The 27,824-nt window shown below is 54.6% G+C and overlaps 1 protein-coding gene and 1 long non-coding RNA gene across 4 annotated transcripts; both read left to right on the forward strand.

Annotated features, from left to right (window-relative positions):
* Window positions 1-2,967: 2,967 nt before the first annotated feature.
* Window positions 2,968-27,824, forward strand: LOC103795238 (uncharacterized). Of its 3 annotated transcripts, none has more exons than XR_013519452.1 (6): window positions 2,968-2,998; window positions 13,205-16,031; window positions 18,504-19,419; window positions 19,810-19,862; window positions 21,569-21,695; window positions 26,317-27,824. It is a non-coding gene; the product is annotated as an uncharacterized LOC103795238 (long non-coding RNA). The 3 variants fall into 3 exon arrangements; XR_004729753.3 differs by having other exon boundaries at window positions 15,915-16,031; XR_013519451.1 differs by having other exon boundaries at window positions 15,915-16,031; window positions 18,504-19,225.
* Window positions 3,091-10,450, forward strand: LOC108593362 (putative uncharacterized protein encoded by LINC02913). Its single transcript, XM_017976677.4, is given in 4 exon segments — window positions 3,091-3,765; window positions 3,768-3,823; window positions 3,825-4,070; window positions 4,072-10,450. Coding segments are annotated over 4 exon segments (732 nt in total). The 5' UTR covers window positions 3,091-3,740; the 3' UTR covers window positions 4,477-10,450.

Consider the following 27,824-nt stretch of genomic DNA (forward strand, 5'->3'; position numbering starts at 1 on the left):
CAACGTTTGTATCATCCCCATCCAGGGGAGGTTCTTTTCCATTGAAAAGGAATCCAACTTAGGGCTCCTTTAAAACAGAGAGCTCCTCCAGAGCCTTTGGCCTGTGATCCTGAAGCTGGAGGGTGTCTGCCTCCAGCCCTGAGCCTCAAGGCATCTTCTCTGGGGCTCTGACTGGCTTCCCCGCTTGGCCTCAGGGCCCCACCCCGTTTTCCTCCTTCCTTGCCTCTGTAGCCCATGGCCTTCTTCCATCCTGTGGCCTCCCATTTACTTTGACCACTGTCTGGGGTTGAAAGCCCAAGGTTCAGGGGTCAGCCACATCTGTTTTTTCCCCTTCTCCCTGTGGGCAGGGCCCGGCCAGCTCCCCGCGAGCTTCCTCCCGCGTGGTGGAAGGCAGAGCACACAGGGGCTGCTTCTGGAACGCCTTGTTCTTCGCAGCTCCCCAGTGCGGAAGGCCCAGAGGGGGCTGCTCCCAGGATCCCATGTTTCCAGGGCACTTGATTCCAGAGAGAGAAGCCGGCCTCTGCTTCTGGCTCATTTCCTAAGTGAGCCACAGCAGGTTTCAGGACAGTCCACTGAAGGCAGTGGCAGGGAGCCACGATCCTGTGCTCACACCTGGTTCTCCCACCCACGAGTCAGAGTCTGGGTGGCTGGCTCTGGCCTCTTTTCCCAGCTACACACAGCACCCTGGTCCCTGTCCCCAGCCCCTCCACTGCTGGGAGACCAAGACACAGGTCTAATGCCTGCCCAACCTGCTTCCACTGTGGGAAACTCTTTTCATCACCATTCCTCAGAGGGAGGACCACTTTCCACCTTTTAAATAATTAAATTGGTCTCCAACCACCAGTCACCAAACCCTTCTGCCTTTGGTAACCTTCCAAATAATTAACCACAACGACTCTCCTTGCTGTGTGCCAGGCCCCATGCTAAGCCACTTATACCCCAGACACCAATCCCTGGGAGGGATGTCATCAGTATCCCCATTTTACAGATGAGGAAGGTGAGGTTCAAAGGGCCTCCTGCCTCCCCCTCTTCACCCCACCCCACACCAGCTTTGAAGGCAGTAGCAGGGAGCCACGATCTTGTGCCCACGCCTGGTTCTCCCACCCCCCAGCAGTGGGAGAGATCGCCGGGGAGGGGGCACGAGGCCGACCCTCTCCTGGGGGCTTCCTCGGCGCCAAAGCTCACTGACACTTGGGTCTCCTTCCTCTCCTCCGGCCCTCCCTTGGCCCCCTCTGCTGCACCCCCAGCTTGTCCAACCCACCCTTGAGCTCGACCCCTCTCCCTCCCCGGATCCCACCATCAAAAGCGTCTGTGGCAGGGCTTGGCTCTGTCTGGTTTCTCCAGAGCCTGCCCAGGGAGCTCTGCCTCTCCGAGGTTGTGTGCTCACTTTGCAAAACAGCAGAAATTTATAGCCCAAGTAATTGATCACGGGGCTTCTGCCTCCCTCCATCTCTCTCGGGCTCCTAACTCCCTTCTCCCGCTCTTCTCTTTTTTCTCAGTGCGCCATCTGTGGTGTCAGAGAAAAGGAAGCCAAAAGGGGGGGGTGTTTCTAGTCCCAGTTCTGCCAATTACGAGTCACATGAACCTCAGTTTCCCCATCCGCAAAACGGAGAAGCTAATAATACCTGCTGGGCCTATGGATGCCGGGCCGGGAGGGGCACGCAGACAGAGTGACTTCTGACTCCGAGCCACCCTGTGGGGTGCGGGGTGGGGTGGGGGCCACCTTGCCGTTGCAGACACTGGGGCCAAGAGAGCTCAAGCCATTCACTCAGGATCACAGAGCTGGTAAACAGCAGCCCTGGGGCTTGAACCAGGTGAGTTGTGCCTCAAAGCTGGAACCATTAGGCCACACTCCCCCTACCCCAGACCCAGGGCCTATAAGAAAAGAGGTGAGCCTCGCCAGGCCTCCCAGACCACTATTTTACTCCGTTCTTGATCTAACTGTGGGGCAGGAGCAGAGGCCGCTGGGTCAAAAGGAGCACTTTGCAAACTGTAGAGAGCTGCGAGGACGGAAGGAAACGTCACTGACATTCCCATCCCTCTTCAGTGCCGCCCCCCGCCCTCAGACCCCTCCACTGTCCACTGTCTGGGGACTCGCTGAGACCTAAGGGCTTCCCTGGCCCTCAGCTGCTTGTCTCTCCCTCCAGAGAAGCTCCAACCAGGCCCCTACACCTGCCAGCCTCCAGGAAGGCCCACAGAACCTTCCAGAACAACTCGCAAAACGACTCTGAAGAGCGCTTCACTTGCCCTTCCACGGCAGATGAGGCACCAGGCCTGGGAGGGGCGGCCCAGGTTCTGGCCTGAGCTCCGGGAAAGGGGGGTCCCAGGGCTGGAAAATCTCCTCTGAGCCCCACTCCAGGGCGGGCGGGGCTGACGGCCCTTCCTGCTCCCTTCCGTTCAGTTCCGGGGGCGGGGGGGGGGGGGGCGAGTGCTCCAGGGGGGAACGTGCTCCTGTTTCCCTCCACCTCGTCTAGCCTTGTCTCTGCCTGTGCTCGTCTCTCAGTGTCTCACTGTCTCTGTGTGTCTTTCTCTGCAAGCCCCCAGCCCACAGGTGCAGACTTGCTTTCTCCCATGCGTGGCCCCCAAAGCCGAGCCCAGCTCCTCGGGTGTTTGCATCCAAGGTGCTCGCAGCGACCCGGCCTCCTCCGGTCCCCACGGCATACCCGGGGGCCGCGCTGGGCAGGGCGGTCCGCAGCTCGGGGCGGGGGGCACGTTCTGTTCCCCGCTTTCTGGCGGGGACCGCAGGCTGCAGCCCCGGCGGCTCCTGCTCGCGCCTGGCTGGCGGAGATGAGAGCCGGCTGCAGGGCTGGGACCGAGGCAGCAATACACAGAACAAACAGAATTTTTTTTTGCAACTAGAGGGGGAAGCACAGAGCTAAAAATAAAACGAAAAGATCAGTATCTGTCAGTCTGACAGCTGATTGGCTGCTCGGAGATGCATATAATTACCAGCAACTGGCGCTGGGTAGGCAAAGCCGGGAGAAACTGCTGAGACGAGGTTAGGATTTAACCTTTAAATTCTGGAGCCATCGGAAACCGAGGGGAGGACGCCCTGGTGTCGGTGCTAATGAGGCTGGGGGCGGGCGGGGGGCGGGGGCCTCTGAGTCCCGGGCAGGTCTCGGGGCCTCCCGGGGAAGGCCCTGGGAGCCCTTGGCCCTGGCGGCCTCCGCCATCAGACTGGGAATGTCTCCGATTGGGCGGCCAGGAGGCGGTGATCCTTCTCGCTGCCCAGCTGAGGGGTGTCGTCTTCCGCGAAGTTAGGGTCTCGCCTGGGAGGCAGGGAGGGAGGGGGCTGCTTGAGGCCCTGGGCTCCTCAGAGGCCGGCACACCGTCTCACCCTGTCTCACCCACATTCCTTCGCGTTTCCCCGCCGAGTGTGGATTTCCAAAACCCATCCTCACTCCCGTCCTTCCTACACCCCAAGTCATCCCTGTTCCCAGCTCTGTTTCTTGCCCTCCCATGGAGGACTTTTCTGCACCTCAGGCTTGTCCTAGGGCCCTGAGACCTCCCTACGCCTAGGTCTCTTCATCTGTTACAGGGAGGTGATGGAAACTGGGCCCACCCGACTGCTGGTCAAATGCCAGGGTTGCTGTGGTTCCAACCTTGCATGTGGATTCTCCTACCTGAGCCAGGAGTCAGGAAATCAGGGTTCTAGTCCAGCTGGGAATTGTCCCAGTGTGAACTGGGAGTAAGAGTTCCTGCCCTCTGACCTCTCCTGGTGGCAATGGGGACCATGTGAGATGGTGTATGTGGCCGTGAGCAATAAACCCACCTGTGGGGGGAGGTGGGCGAGGACACCTGCAGCTCCTTGAACCCAGCACTTTGTTTCTTCCAGGCCTTTGCCCAGGCTGTGGGCTCTGCCTGGAACCCCTTTTCTTCCCACTAAAGCCCTTCCCTTCAGTGCCTCTTCCTCTCGGAAGCCCTCTCTGGTGCCCAGCCCATCCTCTTCTGCCCCCTCTCAGTTCTGCACCCCATGCTGAGGCCCAGATTGCCTGCTTTGCACACAGGGCTGTGAGCTCCATGAGGGCAGAAACCACACGGCTCTTCACAGCTGTGTTGCCCGGGCCTGGGCCTGGAGCCCCTCAGGAAGCGAGACATCTGAATCCTCTGTCCTGTGCCCCTGTCAGCCAGGTAGAGCCACCTTGGCCAGACCACCCCGGCTTGGAGCAAGCAGCAAGCCGTAGCTCCTCGTGGGTGGGGAACCACGTTTCCCCGGCACATCAGCAGGCCGTAAGTGCTGCATGAATGCTTGCCTCTGCCCTCAGAGCACTGATGCTCAGGGGACACTGCCCTTTGTGTGTTCCACCTAAGAGAGAATGCAGCCTTCAAGGGGGCAGGGGTAAGTGTGGTCCCAGGCCCTGTGGTCCCCTCCTAAGAAAGTTCCCGGGTCTGCCGGTCCAGTTCCCACCTTTTCCCTGTGCTGTCTGGGATGGTGGGTGGACTGCTGCTGAGTGGTGGGACCTAGAAGACCCATAGTGACCTAGAGGAGGCATTGCCCAGAGCTCCTAACTGGGGTGGGGTGCAAAGGCAAGTGGGTGAGGGAGGCAGAGAGAAACTGATTAGTCACTCACACGTCAATAGTCCAGCTGTGTGCCTACCTCTCTCACGCACTTCATGGGGATTATTTCCTAGAATTCCCACAATAGCCCCTTCGCAGGTGATGCAAGTGTTATCTACGACGTGCACATGAGGAAACTGAGGCACACAGTCATTACTCGATGCACGCACGGGCCCACAGTTGGGGAGGACAGAGGCTGGATCCAGCCCAGCCCCTGGTCTCCCAGGGCCAGGACCAATGCTCCTGCCTCTCTGAGAAGGATAAAAAGGAGGGAGTGGGAAGGGAGATATTCCCAGGCAACTACCATGAGACCTTCCAGCAGAGAGGCTTGAAAACGTTTTGTGTGTGTGTGCGCGGTGTGCAAAGGAATTCCCCTTTGGTGTCGCTTTGAAAGATTTCGGGAAGATTTAAACTGCTTTTCAGTGATTTGGGGATGTCAGCCTGGTGTTTTCTTGAGCGTGACACCATGATGAGACTGGCCCCCAAGGCAGCCCCGTTTTACTCAGGTTACGGTAATAGAACTGCAGCCTCTGCTGACTGAGCGCTCATCCTGGGGTCCATGCCGGACTCAGCCTTGACTCAGATGCCCGCCCTGAGCCCCACCTGAGAAAGGGATTATTTCATCCCTGCATAATTTCCTTACAGCTGATGTCAGAATCTGCTTGTCTCTAAACTCACCCCTTGATAGGAATGAGCTTGGTGAGGGCTCCAATCTGGTCTCTCCCATTCATTGCTGAGTCCCTGGTACCCCAAATGGAGCAGCTAGTCAATAAAGCTTTGCTGGACACATTTCAGATGAAGAGACTGAGGGTCAGAGAGGTCACATGGCTTGCTTGGAAGAAACATCAGTTTTGTCAGGCTCAAGAGTCCATTTCTGACTCCCACGTCACAAACCAAGAGAGCCTCAGAGCCTGAATCTTCCCCACTCCACCCATTCTCAGACCTTGTACTAAAACCAGTGAGGCCTCTGAACTGCTGCGTGCTCCCCAGCCTTTTCCTTGCTTATCTGGGAATCAGGCAAAAGTTGGCCAGAGTGAGCTCAGTCTCAGGGAAGTTGCATTCTGCTGGAGTCTCTTGGATGTCCCTGTTTTGCGTGACCTGATTCAAATTTTCCATCTTTGTCACTTTGTTTCCCACTCTGAGAAGTTTTCTCACTGTGTGTCACCTTGCTATGTGATGACTGGCTTGGGTAATTCACATGTGCATTTGATACCTGCTGCTTATCTTCTGTGGGGCCCCTGGTCCAGGGGGATTTCAGCAGGTGTCTTGGTGAGACTGGGGTTATAATCAGACCCTCTCAGGGTTAGAGCTTGGCCCTATCACTGAGTGACCTTGGGAGTCTCGCTGTACCTGGATTCCTCACTTGCCTAACTGGAATGGACAGGTTAGGCTCCTAGATGGACAGTGTCTTGCTCGATACCTGGTCAGATACTGCCGTCACTCACTGCCTGAGATGCCCTGCACGTGGGTTTTAGAGTTCGCTGGTTTCTGTTTGTCCTCTGCGAATGTCCGACCATGTACAGACTGATGCATTTTTCCAGGTACAAGATCCTGACACAGTCTCTCTCCTCAAATGACCATGAGCATCCCTGGATTCAGAGAGCCCCGGGTGTGGGGAGCTGACACAGGCATGAGGGCTGGGTCTGTCTGCCAGGATTCTGGGCTCAGGGAGGAGGGCAAGGTCCCAGGAGGTCTTCTCTTTTCTCTTTACCCTGAACCGTTTGGAAGTTGGTTTCCAAATTCCTGAATTCCTGCTCCTTAATATGTGGCCCAGAACAGCGCTAGGCCAGGCAGCAGGAGCTTGGTGGGTGTTGATCTGCTGGGGAATGGGAAAAGGAATAGAAATGTCAAGCTTTCCCTTAAAAACAAAACAAAAACAGGGCTGGGCGTCGTGGCTCACACCTGTAGTCCCAGCACTTTGGGAGGTCGGTGTGGGTGGATCACCTGGGGTCGGGAGTTCCAGACCAACCTGGCCAACATCGAGAAACCCCTCCTCTACTTAAAAAAAAAAAAATTAGCTGGGCGTGATGATACGTGCCTGTAATCCCAGCTACTTGAGAGGCTGAGGCAGGAGAATCGCTTGAACCTGGGAGGTGGAGGTTGTGGTGAGCAGAAATGGTGCCATTGCACTCTAGCCTGGGCAACAAGAGTGAAACTCCATCTCAAAAAAAAAAAAGAGAGTACAAGGCCGGGCGTGGTGGCTCACGCCTGTAATCCCAGCACTTTGGAAGGCCGAGGCGGGTGGATCACAAGGTCAAGAGATTGAGACCATCCTGGTAAACAGGGTGAAACCCCGTCTCTACTAAAAATACAAAAAATTAGCTGGGCATGGTGGCGCGCGCTTGTAATCCCAGCTACTCAGGAGGCTGAGGCAGGAGAATTGCCTGAACCCAGGAGGCAGAGGTTGCGGTGAGCCGAGATCGCGCCATTGCACTCCAGCCTGGGTAACAAGAGCGAAACTCAGTCTCAAAAAAAAAAAAGAATACAAAAACAAACCCTCACATTTCCCACCAATAACACACCATTGTTATTCCTATTCTTTAAGAAACAATGTTTTGGAAAAGCATCTGCCTGAACACAAGGCAATACCAACACCTTCCTTGTGCCAACGTTGCATGGGGCGTGCCAGCCAGTGAGGCCCCACTTATGGGGAGGTAGGTCTGTGCTCTGTGAGGTGCCAGCCTCTTCACTGCCCAGGTCGTCCTCACCTCCACCCCGGAGGTGCAGCAGGCTAGGACTGCCATTTCCCAGATGAGGAATATGAGGCACAGAGAGCTGAGGGGCCAGACTGAAGGTCCCACAGTGAGAAGCTTGGGGAGCCCAGTTGTGGGCTGAGCCCCAGGTGCTCCTGTGAGCAGGCTAGAGTCCTGGTCTTCGGCGAGGCTCAGCTTGGTGGGGGAGCCAAGCCCAGACAGACTTTGAGTTCTGGCAGCCGGGCACAGGGGGAGCCTTCTGGGAACAAGTGTGAATCACACATGGTCCCTGTCCTGGAGTCCCTCACATCTCCCAGGAGAGGGGGACACAGCCACAGACTGGGAACACATGGGCCTAAGAGGGGCCACCCAGGTCTGCCGAACTGATCCATCCCATACAAAATCGCTGAAAAGACCCCCACAGACCTTGCTTAAGAATAGTCTTCTTGGCTGGGCACCGTGGCTCACACCTATAATCTCAGCACTTTGGGAGGCCAAGATGGATGGATCACTTGAGGCCAGGAGTTCAAGACCAGCCTGGCCAACATGGAGAAACCCTGTCTCTACTAAAAATACAAAAAATTAGCTGGGTGTGGTGACACACGCCTATAATCCCAGCTATTCAGGAGGCTGAGGTAGGAGAATAGCTTGAGCCTGGGAGGCATTGAGCAGAAATCATGCCACTGCACTCCATCCAGCCTGGGTGACAGAGAAATATTGCATTTCAAAAAAAAAGTCTCCTGGGCCAGGCTCGGTGGCTTGTGCCTGTAATCCCAGCACTTTGGGAGGCTGAGGCGAGCAGATCCCGAGGTCAGGAGATCAAGACCATCCTGGCTAACATGGTGAAACCCCATCTTTACTAAAAACACAAAAAATTAGCTGGGTGTGGTGGCACATACCTGTAGTCCCAGCTACTTGGGAGGCTGAGGCACGGGAACTGCTTGAACCTGGGAGGTGGAGGTTGCAGTGAGCCGAGATTGCACCACTGCACTCTAGCCTGGGTGACAAAGTGAGATTCCATCTCAAAAAAAAAAAAAATCTTTTATTGGTATGTGCCCAACAGAGTTCGGGTCCTTCATGGTGGGTGGATGGTGCATCTTTTACATCTTGAAGTGGACTCCTTTGAGCCATATTTAAAACCCAGTTGGTTTTTCCTTCCCGAGAATGTCCTAGTCTGTGGTCCTGGAGACCTCTGGGCTTGGGTCTCCAGCTACTAGACAAGTAAAAACCGTGTCTCAGAAGCCCCTTGTAGGCCAGGCATGCACCTGTAATCCCAACACTTAGGGAGGCTGAGGCAGGAGGATTGTTTGAGCCCAGGAGTTTGAGACCAGCCTGGACAACATGGTGAGACCCTGTCGCTACAAAAACGAAGACAATTAGTGGGACATGGTGGTGCGCACCTGTAGTCCCAGCTCCTCAGAGGCTGAGGTAAGAAGATCACTTGAGCCCCGGAGGTCAGGTGAGCCGTGCAGTGAGCCGTGATTGTGACGCTGGACTCCAGCCTGGGCGACACAGCAAGATTCTGTCAAAAAAAAAAAAAAAAGAAGACCTTGGCTGTGGCCGGGTGAGATTGCTCACATCTGTAATCCCAGCACTTTGGGAGACCACTGAGGTGGGCAGATCACGAGGTCAAGAGATCCACATGATGAAACTCTGCCTCTACTAAAAATATAAAAATTAGCTGGGTGTGGTGACGTGTGCCTGTAATCCCAGCTCCTCGGGAGGATGGTGCAGGAGAATTGCTTGAACCCAGGAGGACAGGTTGCAGTGAGCTGAGATCGCGCCACTGCACTCCAGCCTGGTGACAAAGAGACTCCGTCAAAAAAACAAGAAAAAAGAAAAGAAGCCCTTGTGTCCCTCCCCTGCAATCCTGTGCCCAGAGGTTGCTTTCAGTCCAGAATGGAGAAGACACATTCCGGTTGTCCTGGGCTCTGGGGACCCCACCTCCTCCAGGCTGCTGGCAGTTGGAGGAAACGCATCTGGGCCAGAGACTGCGAGCTGAAGTCGCCAGTTGATTGCAGCACCTGCTGTGTCCATCTGTCCATCTGTCCTTCCAGCTCTCACCTGTAACCTCTGCACTCTCCTGACCAGTATCTCCAAGGCCGCCAACCTCCTGTGGCTGTGGGGTGGAAGTGAGAGGGGTCAGGGAGGGAAGAGGTCTGCGGGGGAAAGAGCCAGAGAAGCAGCTGGGGAGGAAGCGCCACAGATACCTCACTCCCTGGAATGCTTCTGGGCTGGCTGCACCCCCACCCTTGGTGCAGGTTTCTACAAGAAATTCAAATGTGTCTGTGGCTGGATTCTGCCAGGCTCCCTGCAAACAAGAGCCCACATGTCCTTGAGGACAGCTTGCAAGAGAACCTGGGGTGAGGAGCGTCTAGTGACAACCCAGGATGCGTGCACCAGGGGCTCCTTCCCATCCTGGGCCTCCCAGGGCATGCCCCAATCGCCAGCAGGGCTGGGTGGGAATGGAGAAGCACGGGCTTTATTTTAAAGAAAAGATGGGCCGGGTGTGGTGGGTCATGCCTGTAATCCCAGCACTTTGGGAGGCCAAGGCAGACAGATCACGAGGTCGGGAGTTTGAGACCAGCCTAGCCAACGTGGTAAAACCCTGTCTCTACTAAAGATACAAAAACAGAACAAAACAAAATTAGCCAGGCATGGTGGCAGGTGCCTGTAATCCCAGCTACTTGGGACCTTGGGGCAGGAGAAACACTTGAACCTGGTAGGTGGAGCTTGCAGTGAGCCAAGATTGTGCCATTGCACTCCAGCCTGGGTGACAGGGTGAGACTCCATCTCAAAAAAAAAGAAAAAGAAAAGAAAAGAGAGCAGGTGCCATTGCTAAAAAATAATCCAGACAAATGCCCTCCCTTCCGCACCTCAAATTTCTCAACTAATTCCTCTCTCTGTTTGCACTGGGAAAGTCCCTCCTTCTGTTATTTGCCCCAAGGCCCATGTTTGCCCAACAAGCAAACTGCATTTGTTAAGCAATAGAAGCCTCTCATTTTTGGGTTAGTGAAGGGCGGAGATGATGCCTGTTAACTCCCATCAGCTCCAGGCAGACTGAACAGCCCCAGTGAGCTGTTACCCTCCCACCCAAAGCAAAGGAATTTGGTGGAGGAAGCCTGGGCCGCCTGGCCCACAGTAAAGGTGCAGTGGCCCTCAGGGACTGCGAGAGGCTGTAAATAGCATGGAGCCAGCACCCCCCCCCCCCCCCCCCCCCCCCCCCCCCGCCCCACCACACCAGAGAGTCTTTGAAGGCTTGCTCCCACCCCGAATTGGGAGCTGCTGGGCTAAGCCAGTTGGATGAGGGTGCAGTTCTGACCATTCCTGAGGCCACTCCCACTTCCCCTCGGCAGCAGGGGGTCCAGGGAGAGCTCAGTGGCTATGGGCTCCCCCTGACACTGCCATTTGGTGGGCTGACCTTGGGGAGATGACATCCCCTGTCTGAGCCCTTGGGTCCCATGGCCTCCCTCCTGGGCTGGGCGTGCTCCCTAAGGGCCGGGTGTCTTTCATGTCAATGTCACCTCTCTGTCAGGTCTCCTGACTTCCCACCGTGTCATGCAGTGACCATCTTGCTGGATTTCTGTGATGAGAGAGGGATGTTGTGGTACAGAACATAGAAATGGGTCGGGGAAATTCTGCTGGAACTCCTCTGGGGAGGTGATGGGACAGAGGCCCTGGAAGAGGGGGGAGGGAGGCAGGTGTGGCCCCCCTTTAGCAGGCAGGCCAAGGGCACCCTGCACCCAGGGTGCATCCAAGTGCTCCCCAACCTTAATATGCCTTGATCCGCTGTGGGGTCTCGTTCAGAAGCAGGTTCTGAGGCAGCAGGCCTGGGCAGGGGCTCCTGGTGAGACGGAGGCTCTGCCAGCCGGGACCACATTCTTTGTAGTAAGGGTGCCACGAATTCTCTTCACCCTCTGTGCCCACGCCTGAGCCTCTGGCTGGAGGGAGGCGGGCAGGCCACTTGGCGTCTGCAGAGATGCCTCCAGAAAGACCGGAGCGTCCCAGAATGCATGTGCCAGGAAACACGAAGGAACATGCGGGTAAAATTATGTTTTTAACAAAAGAAAAGACCTCTGCCTTCTAGCATGTGGACAGAGTTCTATTCCCACCCCACGCAGCCCCAGGGACCTGAAAGAATGTGCTTTTCTGAGCACAGCCTTCCCTTGCTGAAGGGGGTGGATCTGCTCTTAAAAAGTTGCTTATAAAATGAATTTTTCTAGATCAAATGCTATTTTCCAGTGGCTCGTGTTATATGACTGTGGTTGCATTCCCACCGAGAAACACCCAGCTCTGAGGCCTTGGTATTCCCGGTGCAGCAACCCTGAAGGGGTGGGGCTCAATCGTGCAGCCCAGCTCATGAGTCCCTGAGTGGCAGAGCTGATGGGAGCTGGCGCTGGGGTTTGGGATTCTAAGTCTGAATCCCAAGTGCTCCCCAAATTGGCTGTGGTCTCTGGCCAGATCCTGGCCCAACACTACTGATTATAAGATGGGAGGAGGCTGAGTGCAGTGGCTCATGCCTGTAATCCCAGCACTTTGGGAGACCGAGGTGGGTGGATCACGAGGTCAGGAGTTCGAGACCAGCCTGGCCAACATGGTGAAACCCCGTATCTACTAAAAATACAAAAAAATTAGTTGGGCGTGGTGACATGCACTTGTAATCCCAGCTACTTGGGAGGCTGAGGCAGGAGAATGGCTTGAACCCAGGAGGTGGAGGTTGCAGTGAGCTGAGATTGCACCACTGCACTCCAGCCTGGGCAACACCGTGAGACTCTGTCTCAAAAAAAAAAATTAAATAAATAAAGATGGGAGGGGCCATACGTGACCCAGGGCAAACCAACCCCTCATCCAGAAGAGGAGCCTGGGGACAGTGGCCCATCTTGGTGGAGCAGCCATCTCCTCCTTGTGTCTCATGCGGTAGGTCAGACTCTGGATATTATTATTATTAGTATTTTTGAGACAGAGTCTCACTCTGTCACGCAGGCTGGAGTGCAGTGGCATAATCTCAGCTCACTGCAACCTCCGCCTCCCAGGTTCAAGTGATTCTCCTGCCTCAGCCTCCTGAGTAGCTGGGATTACAGGCGTGTGTCACCACCCTCAGCTAATTTTTGTATTTTAGTAGAGACGAGGTTTCACCGTGTTGGCCGGGCTGCTTTCAAACTCCTGACCACAAGTGTTTCTCCCACCTAGGCCTCCCAAAATGCTGGGATTACAGACGTGAGTCACTGTGCCTAGCCAGACTCTTGATATTAGGCTGGGAGTATTTTGGGTTATTTTTATTTATTTATTTAGAGACAGGGTTTCCTTTTGTTATTCAATCTGGAGTGCTGTGGCATAATCTGAGCTCACTGTAGCGTTTAATTTGAGAGATAAGGTCTCACTTTGTCACCCAGGAATCTTGAACCCCTGGACTCAAGCAGTCCTCCCACCTTAGCCTCCTGAGTAGCTGGGATGACAGGTGCATGCCACCATACCTGGCTTTTTTTTTTGGTAGAGAAGTGGTTTTGCCATGTTGCCCAGCCAGGCTGGCCTCAAGTGATCCTCTTGCCTCAGTCTCCCAAAGCACCTGGGATCACAGGCATGAGACACTGAGCCTGGCCCACTTTCAGTTTTATACTGGGCACAATCATTTAAAGTATTCAAGGAATTGGCTGCCATGAAAGTTTGGCTGTGTCCCAAGGCATGCTATGAGGCTGACACCAGAGTTCCACAGCCAGAGGTCCCTGAGAAGTGCTACATCAAGAGAACGGCTTCCTCGCCTGGAGGAGTCCACTTTAATGTGCCAAGGAGCATGGGAATCTTGAACAGGAGACTAGAATTCACCGTCTGTCTCCATTCAACTGACCTTGGTTTTTCAGAACAAAGCCTGGGATTGGCATTCCGGGGAACACATTTTGGGAACAGAGTCCCTGGAAGGCTCTCGTGACTAAAAGGTCTCTCTGTTTCTTTTTAGTTACACACCGTGGAGTACACATTATCCCAAAGTTAGTGTCTCAAAACAGGCATTTTAGTATCTCAGCTGCTGTGGGTCTGGAATTCAGAGGTGGCTTAGCTGGCTGGTCTCTCTTAAGGTCGCCATCAAGATGTCAGCTGGGGCTGCAGTCATCTGAAGGCTTGACTGAAGATAGAGGATCTCTTTCCTAAATAGCTCATTCACGTAGCTGACAAAAAGGCTTCAGCTCCATGCCATGTGGACTTCATCAGGCCGTTTGAGTTTCCCCACAATATGGCGGCTGGCTTCTCAGAGTGAGTGACACAAGAGAGTGAGACTAAAGCTGCAGTACCTTTTATGACCTAGCCTTGGAGAGCACATGCAGTCATATCTGATTGGTTATGCGGGCCAGCCTGATTCACTGTGGAAAGGTGTGCGTGCCAGGAGGGGGGATCATTTGGAGACCATCTTGGAGGCCAACACTGCAGTCCGAGGACAGAAAACTTGCCTCATTCGCAAAGTTCCTTTTTTCTTACCATTGTGTAGACATGAGCAATGTCAGTAGGGGAACCTGTTAACCTGCGATATGAAGAGAAGAGGAAGAGACCAGGAATTTATCAGCCACCTGGAACCCTGGCGAAAAATGGTGGTGATAATACCCCAGCCCCCCTTCCTGGGTGCTCACTCTGCACGAGGTACCTCTCGGGCCTCAGGGTGCCGTGCCACCCCCGGCCCCACTCAGCAGGTTCCACTAATATTTTTGAGTCAGGCCACTCACGCCTGTGAAATGCGTGAAGTGAGACTTTTTTCTGTGATGCTGGCTGCAGCACACACGTAGCTGTGCCTTATGGAAGTTGAGACAAGATCAGTAACCTGAGTGAACCCATGTGGGGAAGATTTGAGCAACGAGGAAATTTAGGATGGATAAATGCCCGTGATAAACAAATGATTAACAGAGGAGACGAAATATTTATTTCATGTACAGGTTGAGGTTTAAGTACGTTAACAAGACGAGGGTCAGGGTGAGCATGGGGAATCCCTGGTTTGGCTGGAGCCTCCTTGCTGGGAAGAAGTGTCATGTTTCTAGCCCCGGGGCAGGGATCCCTGGCTGGGAGGCCTAGTGGTGACACCTGAACACCTGGTGGTGAGCCCCAAAACGCCTGTGTCCCAGGCCTACCCATACTGCTCATGAGCTGTGTGACTCCACGGACCTCAGTTTCCCATCTGCAAAATGGGACAATGACAGGCAACTTCACCACTTGTGATGAGGATTCGGAGAGTGAACCCTTGGCCCAGCATGAGGGCTGTAAGATGTTTCACATGGCAGAGTCGGTGGCAGGTCACCAAGGTGGTGGTCCCCCAAATGGAAGGAACCTTTCTAGAAATTCTACTGCCTGGAAGGGTCTGGCAACACCCAGGGGACCCTCACAAAACAGACTGTGGTGACGTCTGAGGCCGCCCATAGGGGTGATCCCCAAAGAGGCTGGGCTCAGCCCCTTCTTCTGCTGGGGCATGTGGAGGTCTGGAGCCTGCCCCGCCCCTTCCTGTCCTGTTGGGGCATGATTTTCAACAGGGAGGATTCTGGGCATGTTTCCCCTCAGAAGTCTCACCAGGCTGAGCAGGACTTAGAGGAACCCCGAATATATTTGCTGTTCCAACAAAAAGACCAGGTATAGAGGGAACAGGCCCAATAAGAGGTAGAAAAAGGAAGGGGGCTTTGGTGAGGGAGATTTGAGGTCTTTGGTGAAGGAGATTTGAGGACCAAGGTTATGGGCAGCTGGGTGTGCTGGCCTCCTCTTGACATGCTCTATGGGTGTCTCAGCTATAAACTCCAGGCCCCCCTGTGGTGGGGATTCTCTCTCTGAGTCTTCATCACATATGGAGCAGTTTACCGTTATCATTTCATTTTGCAGATGGGTAAATGAGGACCATGACATCACTTACCTGGGTCATGTAGCTCATGACCAGTATGTGTAGGCCTGGGACTAAGGCCTGGGCCAGCCATCGCTACCTCTGGGCCTCATCTAAAGTGAGGACAGGGTGTGGTGGTTCACACCTGTAATCCCAGAACTTTGGGAGGCCAGGGCGGGTGAATCACCTGAGGTCAGGAGTTCGAGACCAGCCTGACCAACGTGGTGAAACCCCATCTCTATTAAAAATACAAAATCAGCCGGACGTGGTGGTGGGCACCCATAATCCCAGTTACTTGAGAGGCTGAGGCAGGAGAATCTCTTGAATCCGGGGGGTGGAGGTTGCAATGAGCCGAGATCATACCATTGTACTCCAGCCTGGGCAACTAGAGTGAAAATCCATCTCACAAATAAAATAATAACATAACATAACATAACATTAAAAAAAGCAAGGAGGCTGTGGGCCTAGATGACCTCTCAGCCCCTCCCAACTTCAAACACTCTGACAATTGCTGCATTTATTGAGCTCCAGCTGTATGCAGGAGCAGTGTCTGGGAGATGGGAGGTACTGACCCCACCCTGGGAGGAAGAGCCAACCTGAGCCTGCTGATTCTTTGTGGCCTGGGATGGCAGAGTGGCCGTGTGTGCTGCCGGAGAGACTAGTGCCCCGCCCAGCTGCCATCTGAAACGCGTCCTGTTGGTGGCACCTTGGCATGGCTCAGGTGTTCTGGTCTTAGAGTCCATTTGGTTTGTACATGAAAATGTGTTAGTGCCCTCTCTTTCCATTAAGGTTGTGGTTTGTTGTTTTTCCCCCCTGACAGAGTCTTGCTTGGTCGCCAGGCTGGAGGGCAGTGGCTCAACCTCGACTTACTGCAGCCTCCACCTCCTGGATTCAAGCAGTTCTCCTGATTCAGCCTCCCAAGTAGCTGAGACTACAGGTGCGTGACACTATACACGGCTAATTTTTGTATTTTTAGTAGAGGCAGGGTTTCACCATGTGGACCAGGCTGGTTTCGAACTCCTGACCTCATGATCTGCCCACCTCGGCCTCCCAAAGTGCTGGGATTACAGGCGTGAGCCACCGCACCCGCCCAAGGTTCTGTTTTATATTCAAGGCATTTTTTAGAGCATAGAGCTAAACTTGACCATGTCATTCTTCACGTAAGCCCTTCCCCGACTCCTCAGTACCCTCAGATGACAGTCCATGCTGGGAGTGGCCTCAAGACTTTCTGGGACCTGGCATGGGCCAAGCTTTCCCACCTGGGGGCTTTCCTTCCCTTCCTCCCTCTCCTCCAGAAACACAGATTGAAACGTGCCAACATCTCTCTGCCCTCTAGAGCCTCACACTTGCTGCCTCCTCTGCCTGGAACTCTTTCCCTCTGCCCTCACAGGGCTCCCTAAAAGTCACTTCGTCCAGGAAGCCCTCCCTGACTAGTTGAACCACGTTCGTTTGTGCTCAGGCTCACCCTGCACTTCTCCTTGGTTATGCTCGTCATGAGACCCGCATCCCACCCCCCATGCTGGGGCTACTCTTGGATTTTCATGTCTGCTGCCAGCACCCAGGGGAGCTCCGGAAATGTCTGCTGGCTGAGTCATGAACGCACAACCTGTTGATCCACGTTGGTAATCCGGCCAGGCCTGCCAGCAAATCACCTGACCCGGTCACCCAGAGCCTGGGAAGGACTCTGGCAGCTGCCGCCCCAGCTCTCTCCTTCCTCCGCCTGAAAGCTCTGCCTGGAAGGAGCGAAGGGGTTAAGCGTTTCTGGCGGCCTCTTGCTGTGTCTGCTGCAGTTCCCCCTTCCGGGGCTGCAGCAACCCGAGATTGGCGAGGAATGTTTGAAATGCAGAGTCGGGAGGAGGGCGGGCTGCTGGAGGTGGGGGCCGAGGCAGGCCTGCAGCCAGGTTCCCCAGTTGAGCAATGGCCCTGCTGGTTCCTGTAACTCGGACCCCTCCCGCCTTTTCCCGCCCTGCCTGCTTCCTTCACCCTGGCTGGACTGCCTGCCGGGCAGTGAGTGGGGGTGGCCTGCACTCGGGGCTGCAGAGAGAGGTGGAGGGACAGAAGCCCGGAGGGCCTGGAGGGCAAGAATGAAGGGGGGCTCCCCGAGAGACAGAGCAGGGGTGCAGTCGGCTCAGCTACCCCAGCCCAGAGAAGCCAGGCCTTGTCTAAGGTCACACAGCGAGACACCAGTGAATTGGGCCACAGCTCTGGGTCTGGCCTCTTTAGTTCCCATAACTTTAGGCTGTGACTCCCACACACAGCACGGAGGTCACACTGCCACTCAGTTGGGAAGCTTTGAACCTCAGGAGACCCTCTCCCAACTGAAAACAGCGCTCCCCTGCGCATGCCCTGGCCTGGCCTCTTCACCTAATCCCTAGGGTCTCAGAGAGGACAGTGCACCCACTGGTCTAGGCGCACCCCCCATCCTGCCATTAACGCCCCAGCACTGCCCACTGCCTGGCCAGGTCTTGGGGACCTTGATCATCTCTGTTCCCCGCTTCTGGGAGTATAAAGTAGATGAATGAAGGCCAAATTGAGCAGGTTCTTAAAAGCCCTCTCTCCCCTCTTCCTCCAGGTTTTTTCAAGGAAGGACTGAGCCGGGCGCGGTGGCTCATGCCTGTAATCCTAGCACTTTGGGAGGCCAAGGCAGGTGGATTGTCTGAGGTCAGGAGTTCGAGACCAGCCTGGCCGACGTAGTGAAACCCTGTCTCTACTAAAAACACAAAAAATTAGCTGGGCATGGTGGCACATGCCTGTAATCCCAGCTACTAGGGAGGCTGAGGCAGGAGAATCGCTGGAACCCGGGAGGCGGAGATGGCAGTGAGCCAAGATTGTGCCATTGCACTCTAGCCTGGGCAACAAGAGGGAAACTCCGACTCAAAAAAAAAAAGGGAAGGACCTTCATGGGTACCAAATATTCACTTGGGCTCAGACACAAAACTCAGTTCTTTCTCCACAAGCACCCCCTCCTTTGGGGGAGCAGCTGTGTCCCGACACTGTGGGGTGAGCTCCTCCTTCTGCCAGCAGTATTTACTTTCCGGGTGACCTCTGGGGAGGTGGCCTTGCAGTTGGGCGCATCCGGCTTGAATCCCAGTGGCACCACCTTGGAGCTTCCTGGCTCTGCCACGCCTCTCTGAGCTTCAGTTTCCCCATCTGTGCCACGGAATTCAGACAGGCCCCAGTCTCTCTCAGCTGAGGTTCAGGGACAGTGGCCTTTTCCTGGACCCACAGATTGCTCTGGGCGTTGCCTAAGACAGGCTGTGGGCAGCCCTCAGAGGTGCCACCTCGGCCACGCTGGCTGGAATCAGCGGGTGGGTGGGAGCACACAGCAGGGAGGACCAGGGAGACAACCCAGTGCCCTGTAGAACACAGCTAGCCCTTTCCGTGAGAATCAAAACGCCCTATTTTACAGGTAAGGAGGTTCGTGGCTCGTCACGCCATGCAGACGTAAAGAGGGATATCCACCCAGAAGGCCATACCGATCACACCGAGGATCCTCCTACTCCCTGTTCTGCCGCTATTTATTGAGCACATACTACTTGCCAGGCGAGGAGCCAAGTGCTGTACAAGACTGCCCTATTTCAATCCAACAGCATACTTAGAAGGGAGGCGTATTGAGCTTTCTTTTACGGGAAACAGGGAGGTTGATGCATTTGCCCAAGATCACACAGCTCCCAAGATCACACAGCTCCCAAGGAGTGGAGCCTGACTGAATCAGGCCGCCTGCCTCCAGAGCATGGGTGCTCGGCCATCCTTCTCTGCACTTGGCTTAGAGACCCGGCCCGGTGATCTTGGGTTAGTCCCCTAAGCCCCAGAGTGGCAAAAGGAAGAGGAAGTATCTTCAGGACCCAGTGAAGGGGGCTCAGAGAGGGGCCAGCTCTCACTCCAGGGCACACAGCCAGCCGAGCCAGGACCCACAACACTCACTCCCCGGCCCCTGGCTCCCCGTAGGTGGCTTCTCCGTGGCCAGGAAGGACCCCCACGGCCGCTCCTGCAGGCAGATGGACAGACGATGGCCCCCTCCCACGGCCTGCGGGCTGTGTGGCATCGCCACCTCCTCCCGAGCAGGCTGCCTTGAAGAAACCAGAAGATTGATTTCCTGGCAGGCTCTGCGCCGAGGAGCCCGTCCAAATGGTTTGCATGTCTGCATTTTTTACTGCTCCGTTTAATATGTATGCAAATGCCGGCCGGCTGCGCCCGCCGCGCGGCTGCACAGTCACACGCGGCGCCCCATTAAAGCGGCCGTCCCGGGCGCGCGCCTCATTCGAGGCGACGGGCTCCGGGCCCTGATAGATGGGGTGCGGGGACGGAGACAAATGACGGCCTTTGTAATTTCTTTCTCTCTTTTTCCGGGGGAGGGGGAACTCGCAAAGGAGATTTAAATATATGCAAAATTGTTTGTGGGCTGGGGGGTGGGGCGGAAACCTGGGAGGGGCGGGGGGAAGGGGGAGAGGAGCCGGTGTTTTCCTGGTGGGAGTCGGGCTGGAGGCTGGAGGGGAGCGGGGCCCCCACAGTCACCTTCTGGCGGAGACAGCCGAGCGAGCCGCTCTGCTCCTGATAAGCAGGCTCGGTCCTCTGGGAAGCGTGGGCTTCAGTCGCAGAGAAAAGGAAAATGCTGGTTATTTTCGGCCCCGTTACACGCGGGAAGCCGGGGATGGTGGTTTTTTCCCCCATCGCAGCCCCGCCGCCACCACCACTTTCTTTTCTTGGTCTTCCAGGGCTTCTAACTTCCTCGGCACGGTGTCATTTGAGTTTCACATTAGCCCATGAGGTGGGTCCTGGAGTCACACCCATTGTGCAGATGGGGAAACTGAGGCTCGCGGGAGTGAAGTCCCTAGGGGAGGGTTGCAGGGAGAGCGGGTGGGGACTGGGTCTCTCCAGAGCCCTGTCTTTGACCCCCCACAGCCCCCTGCTGTCTCTCTGGCTCTCTGCGGTGGGATGTCCTCGTACCTGCGTACCTGCATCTGCCCCAAATCTGCCTGGACTCGCCCCATACCACCAGCCAGCTCCCTCCTCCCACCTGCCCCCGTGAGCCGCGAGACACAGGTCCAGAGCCCACCCAGCTGGAGGACTGAGCCTCGCATTTTCCAAATACTGCTTAAGCCTAAAATCCGAGGTGCTGGTTTTAAAGGAATCTTTCCTAATTTCTCAGGATTTTAAGTCACATGGCAGCTGGGGGCGGAAACATTTCTGAGAGGAGGCTCCAGCCTCAAGAGAGCCCCACTGTGGAGCAGACCGCTCAGACCCACTGGAGACCCAGAGTTACACTCTGCAGTGTCTGCGTGTACTTGGGTGTGTCGTGTCATTGTGAGTTTGCTGGTGTGTGTGCACCAGTGGCGTAGGGGAGTGTATATTTGTGCTTGTGTGAGTTTCAGTGTTAGTGTGTTACTGGAGAGGGGTTCTGATACAGCCTCCAAGAGAGGGTTCTTGGATTTTGCACAAGAAAGGATTCAGGAGGAGTCCACAGTGCAAAGCAAAAGCCAGTTTACTAAGAACGAACAATGGGCCCGGTGCGGTGCTCACGCCTGTCACCCCAGCTCTGGGAGGCCGAGGCGGGTGGGTCACCTGAGGTCAGGAGTTTGAGATCAGCCTGACCAACATATAGTGAAACCCTGTCTCTACTAAAAATACAACAAAACAAAACAAACAAACAAACAAACAAAAACAATTAGCTGGGCCTAGTGTCACATGCTTGTAGTCTCAGCTACTCGGGAGGCTGAGGCAGGAGAATCACTTGAACCTGGGAAGCAGAGGTTGCAGTAGGCCAAGATCAAACCACTGCACTCCAGCCTGGGCAATAGAGCAAGACTCTGTCTCAAAACAAAAAACAAAAAAAAAGAGAGAGAAAAAAAAAAACAACAACAACAACAACAAAAAACCTGGCCGGGCGCGCTGGCTCACGCCTGTAATCCCAGCACTTTGAGAGGCCAAGGGGGGTGGATCACCTGAGGTTGGGAGTTCAAGACCAGCCTGACCAATATGGGAAACCCCATCTCTACTAACAATACAAAATTAGCTGGGCATGGTGGAGTGCATCTGTAATCCCAGCTACTCGAGAGGCTGAGGCAGGAGAATTGCTGGAACCTGGGAGGTAGAGGTTGCAGTGAGCCAAGATGGTGCCACTGCACTCCAGCCTGGGCAACAGGAGTGAAACTCCATCTCAAAAAAAGAAAAGAAAAGTGGAAAAGAAAGAAAGGACAGCTACTCCATAGACAAAGTAGGACGTTCCCAAAAGAGGAGGATGCCTCCACCCCAGGCACAATGCTTACATACATGGGGAGATTGGCTCTGCTACAAGGGTTTGTGATAAAGGATTAGTTTTCTTAATTCCTATATTTTGCAAGAATCAATATTATTATCTTTAAAGCAAAATTAGGATTGCCTTTGTTCTCCAGATCCAGGGTATCTGGACACTCCCAAGTCTGGGTCTGTTTTAGTAAACATTATTAATTTGTTCCCTTCACTGTGACCGTGTAGAAGCTGGGAATACCTGACTTTCTGGGAAGGCAGCCCATCAAGCCCCAGCCTCACGTTTCGAGCCCTCACTCAACATGCCTTCGCTCTGGTTTGAACGCCTGTGACCAGTGTGCACCTGCAGATCAGGGTGAGTATGGGGCTGTGTACACACGAGTTGGTGTGCACACGTGTGTGTCAGTGCGCCTGTGTGAATGCTGTCCTTGGCAGGCAGGCAACTGAGTGTGAATCTCCCTGAGGATTTCCACTTTACTGTGGTTCAGGCTGGGCCTTCCCTGCTCTCCCCCGGCCCCCCAGCCAGGGAAAGCTGCCTCTGGAATGAGGTGACAGGATATGGCACTGTGAGGCTCCCACATGCCAGAGGCACCCCTGAGCTTTGCATAGATGGGTAGGACTTGGACTGTTGGGGCTGGAGTGGAGCCTCAGAATTCTGGGCCCGAAGTGAGGGTCGAGGACTGCTCTCTAGAGAGCCCTCCGCGTGTGTGTGTGTCTGTGTGTGTGTGTGTGATCTGTGCATGCTGAGTCACTTGGGGAAGTTGTTCTTCTCATGTAAATGTCTTCAGCTTCCAGGGAGATCCTTCTGCTGTCTGGACTTGAACTTCTCTGGGGCAGAACCTGGGCTCTGGGGGCTGCTATTTGGGAAATCACCCCACCTGCTGCCCCTGGGCCAGTGCCCCGAGGATACTGGAGGGGTCCTTGAGCCCAGTGGGGGTAGGGTGTGTGTGTATGTGTATGTGTGAGAGTGTGTGTGTGTCTGTGAGCAGGGGTGTGTGTGTGTGAGTGAGGGTGTGTATGTAAGTTTATGTGTGCATGTGAGAGTGTGTGTGTGGGAGGGTGAGTGCAAGCAGGGATGTATGTAGATGTGTGTGAGAATGTGGACATGTGCATTGGTGTGTGTGAGTTGTGCATGTGTGAGGTGTTATTGGGGGTGAGGGTGTGTGCATGTGAGTTGGTCTGTGTGTGAGTTGTGTAATGAGGGAGGGTGTGTGCATGTGAATTTGCATGAGGGTGTGTGTGACTTGGTGTGTGAGTTGTATATGTGTGAGGTCGTGTTGGGAGTGAGGGTGTGTGCATGTGAGTTGGTATGTGTGAGGTTGTGTTAGATGGGATGAGGGTGTGTACATGGGTCTGTGTGTGAGTTGTGTATGAGGGAGGGTGGGTGCATGGAAGGGAGTTGGTGTGCATGGGAGTTGATGTGTGTGAGTGAGGGTGTATGTGAGAGGGTGTCTGAGGGTGTGTGTGATAGTGTGTGGTGTGAGTTGATGTGAGTCGTATATATGTGTGTGTGAGTTGGTGTGCTTGTGAGTTGTGTGTGAGTTGGCATGTGAGTTGTTTGTGTGCATGTGAGTTGTATGTGTGAATTGGCGTGTGAGTTCTGTGTGTGTTTGTGTGCATGTGAGTTGTGTGTGTGAGTTGGCGTGTGAGTTGTGTGTGTTTGTGTGCATGTGAGTTGTGTGTGTGTGTGTATGTGAGTTGGTGTGTGAGTTGCTGTGCGTGTGAATTAGTGTGTGAGTTGCTGTGTGTTAGTGTGAGTTGTGTGAGTTGATGTGTGTTGTATGAGTGGCTTGTGTATGAGTTGGTATGTGTGTGAGTTGATGTGCATGTGAGTTGCTGTGTGTCAGTGTGTGAGCTGGCATGTGAGTTGGTGTGTATGTGAGTTGGTGTATGAGTTGTATATGTGTGAGTTGGTGTGTGTGTGTGTGAGTCGGTGTGAGTTGGCATGTATGAGTTGGTGTGTGAATTGTGTATGTGTGAGTTGCTGTGTATGAGTTGGTACGCATGTGAGTTGTGTATGTGTGAGTTGGTGTATGTCGTATATGTGTGAGTTGGTGTGTGTGAGTCAGAGTTGGCATGTATGAGTTGGTGTGTGAGTTGTATATATGTGAGTTGTTGTGTCTGTGAGTTGTGTACGTGTGAGTCGGTGTGTGAGTTGTGTATGTGTGAATTGGTGTGCACAGGCGTTAGCATGCATGAGATTTGTGTGTGTGAGGGAGGGTGTGTTTGTGGGCAGGTGTGGATGTGCCTGGGAGTGCCAGGCAGGTTGGGAGGGGTGCATGAACTGAAACTCTGTGGCAGGCATTTCTGAGCTCCCCTGGCAGATCTGGCGTGGGAGGACATCAGGGCCCTTCTGGCTGCCCTGGCCCAGGCCTCTGCGTGTTCCTGCTCTCCTCTCTCTCTAGTCTCTGCAGTCCCCTGGGCTCTCCAGTCCCACAGGGGCCTCTCCCTTGGAAACCCGTGGGGAATCTCACCATCTCTGTCTGCCCACCCAAGCCTCCTGGGGCACAGCAGACCGGAGGGCCCCTCAGGCCAGCACCTCCCGGAGTCCCCGTCCCCACAGTGGCCCTGGGGTCCCCTCTGGCCTCACACCCACTCCTCTTCCTCTCTCTCAAGATTCGCCCAGTGCTGGGCCCCAGAAGCCAGTCTTCCTGGAGGTCCTCACCGCTCCCTCCCTTCCTGCAGCCTTCCCAGGCCCGCCTCCCGCCTCCCGCCTCCCGCCTCCCACCGTTTCCTGACCCAGGCTCCCAGGCCTCCCCCTCTTCCCTCTCACCAGGGTAGTTCTGTGGCCACATGGTTGTGTGCTTTGTTTGGCTGCTGTCATCTCCCCCAGGAATGTGACCCCCGTGAGAACCCAAATAGCAGGTACTCATCTCAGAACCACCCCCCTCCCCGCCAGGCCCAGGGGAGGTTTCCTGGTCCTCCCTGTGGCCGTGACTCCTTCACCCCAGGGCTCCCCCTTGGTGTCCCTGAGGCCCAGACGGTGACCCTAAGTCTTCCCTTGACTCACCTATGTTTGGGGACAGCCCCTCCTTCCTGCAGGCCTGAGCTGGCCCCAAGCACAGCAACGACAGTGGTGCTGATGGGTGATGACTGTGCAGAGCCTGCTCCTGTGACCCTGAGGAGAAAGTTCTTTCCCCAGGACCTTCTGGAATGGGAGAGTGCACTACCCCTCAGAATCCCCCCTCCCCATGGGGTCCTCTGGAGCATCCCCTAGAGCCAGCCCCTACCCACAGGCCCTGAGCCCAGAGAATGCGCTGGGTGAGCCTGGGGACAGTGCAGAGCCTGAGGTCTCCTCCCCAGAAGTAAGTACCGGGTCTGTGTAAATTGCTTGGTTAGGAGGGCAGGACCTGGCGTCTTCACTAGGCTTCCCCAAAATTGGGCTGGGCACATAATAGGTGCTTGCTAAATAAATGTTGAAATAGACAAGCAAGTAGGCAGGGCGCGGTGGCTCACACCTGTAATCCCAGCACTCTGGGAGGCTAAGGTGAGTGGATCACCTGAGGTCAAGAGTTTGAGACCAGACCAATATGGTGAAACCCCGTCTCTACTAAAAACACAAAAATTAGCTTGGCGTGGTGGTGGGTGCCTGTAATCCCAGCTACTCAGGAGGCTGAGGCAGGAGAATTGCTTGAACCTGGGAGGTGGAGGTTGCAGTGAGCCAAGATCGTGCCACTGCACTCCAGCCTGGGTGACAGAACGAGACTTTATCTCAAAAAAGTAAAAATAAAAAATAAGTAAATACATACATAAGTACAAATTTTAAAAGATAAGCAAGGGGATGGAAGGGGGGATGCAGGCACGGGTTTGGGCCATGAAGTTTCATGAAGTCTCCTGGCCCATGGCCCTCCTGGGGTCCACACCCGAGCTCCCGATGGCGGTGGTGCTGACTGTAGCCTGGCTGGGTCAGGCTCTGGCGCTTAGCAGGGTTCACTGTGGCTCTCTCCGACCTTGTTGTGGGGGCTGAAACAGATCTGCCTCCCTCTCCTTCCTCCGTCTCTCAGGGTGGGTGTTTATTCCCAAGCAGGGGGTCACCCAGAGAGCAGCTCGAAAGCTCCCTTGAGTCCTGAGGAAGGGGCAGCCGGGGCGGACTGGGAGGAGGTGCAGCAGGCGTTGGGAGCAGCTCCTCCAAGTGCAGTGACCATATTTTTCTGAGCTGAACAGTGAGGACACAGGATGTTGCCGAGGGCTTTCTCAGGTTTGTTTGTTACTGAAGGGAAAAAAATCTTCCCAAGGTACGAAAGTTAAAGCTTACTTAGTGATGTGAGGAATGGCGTGTTTGTGGAAAGAACCTGAGTTTCCAAAATCAGGGTTTATCTGGAAAGGACATAATTCCATGTGGCTAATATTTGGGGGCTACCTGGACCAACCTTGTCCTTAGTGGGAAGCAAAGTGGGCATGATCCTGGCCTCATAGAGGGACGTAGGGAGGCTGACAGTCTTCTAATAATTTCACAGTTTGGAGGCCTTTTAGGAGGTAACTGATGAAGGGGTGGAGCTGGATGGGTGGGGAAGCACATTCCAGGCAGGGAACAGCATATGCAAAGGGCCTGTGGCTTGAGGGAGAGCTTTGAGTTTGAAGGACAGGTGGGCAGCCCCAGAGAGTGGAATGTGACGAGTGAGAGGGAGAGGAGGTTGGAGATGTGGGCAGGGGTCAGTCTGGGCGGCACCTAGCAGCCGTGAGAGTGTGATGGGCTGTCTCTGGCTGGCAGTGGGAGCCATGGATGGTTGGACACAGGCGTGACCTGGTCATCCTAGTGGAGATTGATGGTGACGAGGAGGATGATGGTATTGGTAATCACAGGAGGCACTGAGTTCATACCGCGTGCCAAGCACCATTTCACAAATGGAAGTGAGGGCTCGGAGGGGAAGTGACTTATCCAGGGTCACACCACTGGTAAATGGAAGAAATGGGAGTCAGACCACATCCATCTGGCCACACGGTCTGCAAGCTCGTCCTGCACGTCCTATCCACAGAGCTGCCCCTTGTCCGGATGCGGAAGCCGAGGGACACGCAGATGACCACGTCTCTTGTCTCCCTGTGGTGCTGACTCCTGTCCGCTCTGAGTTCCAGGCTGGGCAGGGACTCCAGGTCACAGGGTTGGCCGGAGCTGGAAAAGCCCAGCTCAGTTCCTGCTGAGGCCCAGCAGGGGAAGTGGAGGTTGCAACATCCACGGAGGTTGAGGTTCCGGAGAAGCTGGGCCCCCAGCCTGTTCACTGGGGCACAGGTCATGCTGCAGCCACAGCCCTACTAGCTGGTTTGGGGGTCAGGGACTCTGAGTTGTGCCCACAACTTCCCCCGGGATGGGGGCAGCACTGGGACCCTCTTTCCTCCCGTGGAAGCAGAGTCAGGTGAATGCACTGCTCTAGACCCACTAGCAGCATTGAAAAAGCCCATATCAGGACAGGTGTGGTGGCTCATGCTTGTAATGCCAACACTTTGGGAGGCCAAGGCAGGTGGATCGCTTGAGGTCAGGAGTTCGAGACCAGCCTGGTCAACATGGTGAAACCCCCGTCTCTACCCAAAATTTAAAAACTAGCTAGATGTGGTGGTACATGGGTAGTCCCAGCTACTTGGGAGGCTGAGGCAGGAGAATTGCTTGAATCTGGGAGGCAAAGGTTGCAGTGAGCCGAGATTGCACCACCACTCTCCAGACTGGGGGACTGAGTGAGGCTCCATCTCAAAAAAAAAAAAAAGCAAGAAAATAAAAGAAAAAAGAAAAAGCCCTTATCCCCTCACTAATTGTTAGCAGATGAAAACCCAGATGAGATGTCCTCTCCCACCCACAAGCGTGGCTACTATCAGGAGGCAGAAGGAGCAAGTGCTGGAGGGGATGAGGTGGAGGAACTGCAGCACTTGGGCAGGGCCGATGGGGACGAAAATGGTGCAGCCGCTGTGGAAAACAGCATGGCAGTGCCTCAAAAACATTAAAAATAGAATTACCATATGATCTAGCATTTCCACTTCTGGGTATGTACCCAAAAGAATGGAAAGCAAGGTCTCGAAGAGATACTCATGCTCCTGTCTTCCCAGCAACTTTACTCACAATAGAGAAAAGGCGGAAGCAGCTCAGGTGTCCTCGGGCGCAGGAATAAACAATGCGATGCATACGTACGATGGAATATTATGTGGCCATAAGAAGGAAACTGACACACGCTACAACATGGATGAAACTTGAAGACAGCAGGCTGAGTAAAACAGCCTGTACGAAAGGGCAGATACAGTAGGATCCCACTTATGTGAGGTTCTAAAGGAGTTGCATTCGTGAGACAGACAGTGGGATGGTGGTTGCCGGGGAAAGGAGGAGTTAGTGTTTCATGGGTACAGAGTTTAAGTTTTACAAGATGAAAAGAGTTCTGTGGGTGGATGGTGGTGATGGTTGTACAATACCATGAATGTACTTAACACTGCTGAACTGTGCACTTGAAAATGGTTACGATGATACATTTCATGTGTATTTAAAAGAAATTTATTACCAGTTCTC

This window comes from Callithrix jacchus, chromosome 1, assembly GCF_049354715.1.
Source record: "Callithrix jacchus isolate 240 chromosome 1, calJac240_pri, whole genome shotgun sequence".
In the NCBI taxonomy this organism is placed as follows: Eukaryota; Metazoa; Chordata; class Mammalia; order Primates; family Cebidae; genus Callithrix; species Callithrix jacchus.